Below are 8,906 nucleotides of genomic sequence, written 5' to 3'. Positions count from 1 at the left end.
TGTTCAACCAATGAGTATGTGAAAATGTGAACTTAATTTTAAGTTCTTATGAGAAATATAAATATAAAATGAAAACAAAAAATTTAGAATTTTTATGTTGTTCATACTATCCTTATAGAAGCAGATTAGAAACCTAAAATCTGTAGCACTTTATTTTCCTTTTTATACAATAAAATTAAACTCACATTAATCAAAGTAGATGTAGGAACAAAAATACATAGATTAAAAAAATCACTAATGATGAGTGCCACTAAAATCTAAACCTGAGTTTAATAATTTATGTTTTTAATTCAAGTTTCTTGCCTAAAAGGATATAATATGATTTCAAAAAATCATACTGGAAAATATACATTTCTCCATAGCATTATACCATTTCAAGCATATTCTTTTTTAAAAGGAATTCCCAGGTTGTATACTCATGAGAAAACCTAAATAAGGGACAAGCATTTTTCTCACCAGATGATATTGACATGTTTATTTAGCAGAAAACTAAAACACATTAATTATGTAAAATGCATATAGAAACTAAAATTTCCCTTGAACTTAATTTGCAAAACCTATTCATATAGTCTGTCAATTCAGTTTTATTTCATTATTAAAGTGGTTTATGAGACTTGGCAGAGCATTTACTTCTGCACACCCTGGTTTCTCAGCACTCCATTGTGTGTGTTTCGTTTTGCAAATGTCCCTATTGTTCCTTTTATCAGTGTTTCAGCTGACCTTTTTTCTATCCTATTTGCCCATTGTGGTTCCCAACTCCAAGTAGATCCCCTGTTGCTTAGCTGGTAAGCTGTTAACTCTTAACTTCCACAAAATCACCTGAAGCACCATTTGTTCCCAAGTCCTCTGTGATATTATCAAGGTAGTTATAATTGCTTTTGGTTGTCATCTTTTCTAAATTATCCTTATCGATGTCTTTGTTTTGAGCAAGAAATAATTTGTGATCCCGTTCAACATTACATGAGCCACTCTGCTCATATAGATGTTGAAAACAGACTATCTTTATAATTTATTTCCATAGTACTATCTGGTACCATTTCTCTAGAGGTAAATGAGCATCTTCCTTTTTTATGGGTATATTCCCACCCAATACTCATATTGTGGTGCACAAAGGGCAGTGGTTAAGGACCTAGGCACTCTTCTACTTTTCAGGAAGCAGGGCTCCTGTGCGGAAAGCAGCAGAAACTCAGGAGATAGGGACTGATTATGGACACTGACTTCACAGTCCTACCATATCTTTGTCTCTACTTTTGAAACTTTCATTGCCTCTGAATCTCCATTTGTAAAATGGAGATAATGTATTCTTGCATCAGAGCAGCATTTAGTAACACAGAAAGCACTAGATATTTCAAACAGGATGAACTTTAATTTAGTAAATTATGTACTTACAAAATTATTGGAATGCCTAGTTCTCGGGTACACTGCTAGCTTGCAGAGAATCATGTTACTACTGCTACTGAGGTCAGGAACTGCCAAAGACACCCCTGATGAGTCACAAGTGTTGAAAGAGGCTGATTCTCAGGAAAAGCCCTGTGGGCCCCTGTGTTTTCCCAAACCTGATGACAAAGAAGGATGATTTTTCCTATTTTCTCTCTTCCATTCATTTGTTGGAGAACATTTGGGTTGCTTCCAGGTTTTTGGCAACATAAATCAAGCTGCTGTAAGCATTCATGTATAGGTTTTGTGTGACTAAGTTTTTATTACTCTAAATACTCAGAGGTAGTTTGCTGGGTCATGAAGTAAGTATAAATTTAACTTTATAAAAATCTTGAAACCTCTTTTCCAAGTGACTGTACCATTTTGCATTCCTACTAACAATGTATGAGAGTTCCAAGTGCTCTCTCTATATAATTTTTAGCCATTCTAATAAGTATTTAGTGGTATTTTTAACTTTTTTCATGATAAATCCCCAAATGTTTCATGGCATATTCTCTCTTCAACATTAAATTGCAATGTCTCACAAAGATGGCTTCTTTTTCATTGTAATCCATATAGCTAAGTACTTTTTAAAATCAAATTGATGCCTATTTTTGCAGTTGAAAGGAGAAGATAGCTTAAAAACACTAAATATCTCATAGTATGGAAATACTTTTATCAATTTTTAGGAAATAACCAGAATTAACCCCTACAAGATTTTCTTAGAATCACATTCACTTTGAGATTTAATGTAAATGGTACATTCCCTTATAGAAAGAACAAGCTAACAAACATCAAATATCTTGTAAGTTTGCAATGGCATGTCACCATGAACTTAAATTCAAAGCAAAGAAATTTAAATATTCAAAATGATAACAAATTCATTTTTATTCATGTTATCATTCAGACATGTAATGCTCTGCAGAGAAAACCTTACAGATGAGTGCATAATTTAATGATAGTTAATAATTCTAAAGTATATCTCTTTGCTTCCAAAAGCACCTTTTAAAAAGACTAATTCAGAATAAAAAATAAATAAAAATAAATAAAATTAGATGATAGATGCATTGAGAATATCATGGAACTTAATAGCTTTAATAAAATATTTACTAAGACTCAGATTCTGAAAAGGAGTTAGATGGTTTAGAAACTCAAATTGATTGCAAACAGGTAGTGATGCTAAATACTGGTAAAGGTCTTACCTGGTAAAGCATCACATGTGTAGAAAGACAAAGCTGTGATCTGAAAAGAGGAAAGAAGGGCAATCAGTACTCATTATTTTGAAGTGGGTTTTGAGAGAAATACAGAAATAACTGAGCATGTGGCAATCCAAACTCAACTGTTTTTTTAGTCAATAATAAGTCAAATTTGGCCAGAAAGCCAGTCAAGGTGCTTCGATATGTTTGTTAAGAGGAAATATAAATAATTCAGAGACAGCTAGACATATTTCCTACATAAAGGAAGCTACAGTATTAAAGGAATTACTACTGCTGGGACTCTGAATTCTCTGGAGATAAGGAAAGTCATTTCAGATATCACTGGGCTAGTTATAGTGTCAAGATACTGAAGAAAGAAAGAAAGAAAAAACAACAACTCGTTTATTTAAAAGCTTTCCCTAATCTTTACCAACTCAGTTTTTCCCTTTGGATGCCAACAGAAAATAATTCAGAAAAAAATTGAAGTAATAAGAGTCCTGCATTGTATTCTGATGATCAGGAAAACATTTTATGATAATGCAGCAGAAATGGTGAGTGTGTGTGTTGGGGACAGTTTAAGCACAATCTTTGGAGCCAAACACGTAGGTCAGAATTCTGGTTTTAGCACTCAGTACATGCGTGGCGCAGGAGGGACAATGCAACCTCATATAGCAGAAAACCTCAAGTTTTTCATGTGAGGTGAAATTACCTGAATTATAGAAAGGAGATGAGAATAAAATAAGAGAACTGAGATGAATTTATTAGGGGTATAGTAAGTGCTCAAGTAACGTTAGCCGTTTTTATGTTGACATTTATTCTTCCTACAAATGAGACACAGTCTAACAGTCTGGATATTTTTCAGTTCCTTACTGACAGGATTACTGTCAGATTGAAATTCAAAAAAATAAAATATATGCCATGCAACCTGGTGAGCATATGTCATGCCAGCACACCTATGCAAAGCATACTAACCTGGTGCAAATGAAGAGGCACCATATAATCAAGATAAGCTAAAATCAGTAACGGCTGTCACTTGAAAATTCTGTTTGATTGTGTTTATTTTGTTTTGGTTATGGCGAACTCCTTACATTTCAACCTAAAACCCTAGAAGTTTGAGATTAGATTTTATTTTCCATGTTGCTGACAGTGTGTCAAGGTAGTGTTTTTTCAATCTCCTCTCTCTTCAAGGATCTGTTTATTAAATCTCAACTCTCCAAGTGTTCTATGAGGTCAGCACCTGGTTTTGGATACAAGTGATATTATATTTCTCCCAAATCAACAAATTCGCAATATAGTCTTAAAAATAGTCTTATTTTATACAGGAAAAATATGTATGTTCAACAGGTAGAGAGATATGGAATGTGAAGATAATCTTCACAATGTCCCTGTGTCAGACTTTTGTCAACTCATATTAAAAACCCTTCTACAATACATCAATCCACATTCTTGCATTAGCAAGAGCAATATTTTACAAATCAAGCATAGTTTTATGACAGAAAGATATTGCAGTTCTCAAGGTTAGCAACATCGTTGCAACAAGTTTGCAAACGTAATTTTCAGACCTCATATGACTCAGGTTAATTTTGTCTCAAATATAATGTATTATTATCAGTCAAGTATTCCCATCATTCTCAGAATCTTCACATTCCTTACAAAAAGCTCAGATTTGAAAATCTAACCGTCCAGCTGAAGAAGGTGCTAAGAAGGACTCACATTTGTGGATCTTACATGACAATATGGCTAATATCCAGTTCACTTCATGAATTCTTATATATACGGTTGACACCACTTGTTATTCTGCCATTTGATTCATCAGTTCATCATAAACCAAAACTTAAAATGTCCACAGGGTGGATGAAAGAATCAGAACACCGAAGAGGCTTGCAAGACTGATTGAAAAGAGGGGAAGAAAATTTCTTTATGATGAATGAAGTATTAAAGAAAGAAAGCAACAATACAGTAGCTACTAGTAAAAAGAATTAAAGTCTTTTACCGTTGGTAACTGGAAGACTAAGAATCTGTAGATAAAACTTGAGAACAGGCTAAACAAGTAGCAGCTGATCTATGACACGGAGAGTTGAAGAAATTAGAAAGTAAATTATAAGTAGCAGTGACATAGGACTGGGGAAGAGTAGGGGAAAGATAACATGTCAGGTTAGATGAAACTGAAAAAAACGTTTTCATCTATTCCCATGAGTTCGTATGTGTTGAATGTGAGAGATGGGAGCTTGCTACTCAGGTAGTGCAAAGCAGCCAGGTTGTCTCTTTAAAGGCATAGAATTTCATGTATGCACCAAAATTCCAGGAAAATTAGAACTACCTATGGCTTGAAGAGAGAAGCAGGGGTAACCGAGTTCCTGAATGCAAAATCTGCATGTGACAGTCTCAGTGGTTAAAGATGAGGTTAGCACATTTTAAAGATTGAGATCACTTAGGAATTCTGGAAATCTATAGGCCATTCTTACAACTATAATAATTGACATAGTGTATAATATTTCTGTCCATTAAAATTCTTAACATAACTCTAGTATAAACAAGTAATCAATCAATAGTAGAGAAAGAAGCTTAGATAAGTTGTTTTCATGTGTGAGATCCCAAAGACTAGAAAAAGAATATTGACAGTGTAAAACAGAAGTTTTGTTTTATCATTAAAAATCGATTTAGTAATAATTACTAACGAAGGTGATGGATTATTCTTTGACCCCATTTACTCTGACAATTGCTTGAAGTATACTAATGATTGTTCATGTATTGATATGTGATACATGCATTTGGAATAAAAACTCACCTTGGAGAATGAACAATAAAATATACCACAAACTTAGGTTAATAGTTTATGGGAAAAGTTATACTATAAATGTTGTAAAGATAGATCTTATAAATATCTTGAAGATTGGATTCCTTCAACTGAGACCAAACTCTTGATAGTCATTTATCTTTGAAACTTTAATGTTAATAAAATTCCTAAAGTTCATAATCTTTGAGAAGGCCATATGTTACTATTAAGAGTAAGATGGATCTGCAATTACACTACTATCTTGAATTTAGTATACGACTACAAATCTTTTTTTCTCTTCCATTTTTAGTATTCTTTATGAAAAATAAGGAAAATCAAATGCATTAATAAAGGAGATAAAATAATCTCATTCTCTCACTACTACTTTTTAAATTATTTGAGTCACTCTTCACTAAATCTGTAATATTAATATTGTATAACCTTCTTGAAATCCAAATAATAGATTATAAATTCCTTAAAGGAATTAAAGATCCCTGTAATAATTTTCTCCCAAGTCCTCAATGTCATAATTCTGATTATTTAAAATACAAAATCTACAATGTATTTAATAATTTATATTTTTGATATGTTCCCAATGCCTAGCTCAGTGCTTTTAATAGTTCTTTCTTAGGGTTTTTAGTTTTGTTATGCAGAACTAGCTTTAATGTAGACAATTAAAAAAAAAGAAAAACTCTTTACTTACTTTATGAATCCAAGATAATGAACTTTACGAACTTAGGATAAAACACAAATAAATTTTTTTTTTAATTTCAATGTCAGGACAATATCTTTGGTCTGTGTAAAATACATTATGGGATCTACACATATTCCATGGAAATTTTGTTTATTCTTGGTCATTGTCTCATTCTCTGACCTATACTCGTAGAGGATAAATGACCAAGGTCTGCCAGTTCTCCATTTCTCAAGCTTAGAATTATTAAGTGATGAGTACATGGGAGAAATCAGAGCCTTCTGGCTGTTATGCCACTACATGAAAAAGAACCAATAAGAAATGGAGAGAGAGAGAGAGAGAGAGAGAGAGAGAGAGAGAGAGAGAGAGAGAGAGAGAGAGAATATTATTTGAGCACCCAGATTGAGTTTTGTCTGAAGTCAATGCTACTCCTAGAATTTTGGAAGCCAACAAGTTTTCCTTTTTTGATTAAGTCAGTTTGAGTTTATTTTTCAATGACTTGAAAAAAAAAGAATCCTACGGGAAAAAAAAGAGCATCTTAATGAATCTACTTAAAATGTTTGTTAAGCCTTTTACATGGTGGGCACTCTATAAAGCATTGAGAGTCAAACATGAATGATGGAGAGTTAGTTCTCTCTTGGTTCTGGACACCTTCTCAAGCACCCAGATATTTTGTGATAAGTAACATGTTAGCAATAATTTGTTACTAAGAGTAGTTAAACTTATTTATGGAAGAATTTTTAATACATGAATGTTAATTCAAGAATATTCCTATATATCATCATTCTCTCCTTCTTGTAAAAAAAAGTAGCTCAAATTAAAAATTATAAAATAGAATTCCTCTGCACCATAGGCATCCACTCTGCAGAATGCCAATACTCTGAGAAGTCTTCCAATAGTTCTGGGAGTTCCCAGGTGAAGTGGTATCACAGGGCTCATGAAGCGCTATCACAGGTTCTGAAACTCAGGACTTCCTGCTGGGCCACAGCAACAACTAACTGGTGGCTAAATCATGAGAATGGGACTATATAAACCACAGATCACTGCACCAAATGCCCAGCGCTGCCAATAGTCATAATAACTGCATGCCCAGAGGCTCTTGGGTCAGCCATTGCCTGGATACATATCCATTTACTATGGTATCCTCCTTTGTTTCTTCACCATTCTAAATTATCTCCTGCTGATCTAGGCTGCTGTACCTGCTCCCAGAATTACATATCAGCACTCATTTAAGCTTCTAATGTTTCACAGAGAAATAGCTTACTCAGTATTTGTTAAGCCAAGCCTATTTGTGATTTAATATCAAACTTAAAATAGAATTTTCATTTGGTGATTTTTGTTTTGCATAACATGACCCTTGACTGCATCTTTCTTTTTTTTGAGATATTAGTGACATATAGCATTGCGTTAGTTTCAGGTGTACAACATAATGATTCAATATTTGTATATATTGTAAAATGTTCATCACAGTGAATCTGGTATACATCCATCACCACACAGTTACAGTTTTCTTTTTTGTGATGAGGACTTTTAAGATCTACTAACTTAGCAAATTTCATATGTACAATACAGTATTATTGACTATATTCCACTGGATCTCACACTGCTTTTACCCTTGATCATGATGTTCCAGGCACATTGCCTTCCAAAGGCTAAGTACCTCACTTACCGCCACTTCAGAACCTTTACTCAAAATGTTCTCTTTACTTACAATGCTCTTACCCCTACTATTTTCCTGGCCATTTTATACTTACCACTCAAGTCTTAATTTAATATCATATCACATATTCATATAAGCTTTAATTTAGTAGACATATTATAAATGTTCCTGATACCTGTTATTTTACCAAATATCTTATTATTTGTAATTATTTATTCATTGGCATACTTATTTCTTAAATGGTTGTCTGCCTCACTAGATCAGAATATCATAAAAATAAAGACGGTACGTATTTGTGCACCACTCTATCACCAGTGCTAAGTACAACATTCAGAAAATATTAGGTGTTTAGTTTGTACTTATTGGAGACATGAATTAATGAGACTGAAGGAAAATCTAAAGTGTCAGAAAATGTGTTACATTTAACACTGCCCTCATTGTACTACTTTTGCAACAGAAATTGATTCTGGATTTCTTTTTTTTTTTTTTTTTTTTTTACAAGAGAATAAATCCACTTTATTTACTTTTCAGTAAGTTTAAATCCTTGAGGGGTACAGCATTACACGGATTCTGTGTCCTATGGCTTTAGCAGGAAGGTTGCTTCGGAATTTGGCACGAACCATACCACTGTTTCCATGAGCACGAGTTACCTTTCCCCAGATTACTCTGGTTTTGTTCGGTTTGCCACCAGGAGTCACTGTGTTATTCTTTGCCTTGTACACATATGCACATCTCTTGCCTAGATAGAATTCAGTTTCATCTCGAGCATAAACACCTTCAATTTTAAGAAGCGCTGTGTGCTCTCTCTGGTTCCGGAGACCCCGCTTATAGCCAGCAAAAATGGCTTTGGACCACAGCCTGCCAGACATATTTGTCGTTTTAGAAGTCCTGTTCCCAGCAGGCCTCCCCAGGCGCCAAGATGGCGGAAAAAGCGATTCTGGATTTCTTAAGTACAAGAATGGAATTTCTTATAATTCTGGGTATTACAGATTCTGGAGGCAAGGTCCCAGTCCTCTTGCGATTCCTGCTCCTTTTCTGGTCTTTACTCTACAGTCCCCTTTTTATTTTCTCCCTTACTCTCCTTCCTCCACTTTTATCCAATCTTTTTGTTCATATACTGAGAAATGTGGTCATTCACATCACATGTAACCTTTCATATGGCAACTG

At 33.9% G+C, this 8,906-nt stretch overlaps 1 protein-coding gene across 1 annotated transcript; it reads right to left on the bottom strand.

Moving 5' to 3' along the window:
* Positions 1-8,232: 8,232 nt before the first annotated feature.
* On the bottom strand, positions 8,233-8,657 carry LOC308496181 (large ribosomal subunit protein eL33). The gene has a single exon (XM_081044970.1). It carries the CDS (start codon positions 8,606-8,608, stop codon positions 8,276-8,278), a length of 333 nt encoding a protein of 110 aa, XP_080901096.1. The 5' UTR covers positions 8,609-8,657; the 3' UTR covers positions 8,233-8,275.
* Positions 8,658-8,906: the final 249 nt, after the last annotated feature.

This window comes from Rhinolophus hipposideros (genome assembly GCF_964194185.1).
Source record: "Rhinolophus hipposideros genome assembly, chromosome: 3".
Taxonomy (NCBI): Eukaryota; Metazoa; Chordata; class Mammalia; order Chiroptera; family Rhinolophidae; genus Rhinolophus; species Rhinolophus hipposideros.
Note: the sequence above shows the minus strand (reverse complement) of the source record. Positions and strands in the feature narration are given on the sequence as shown.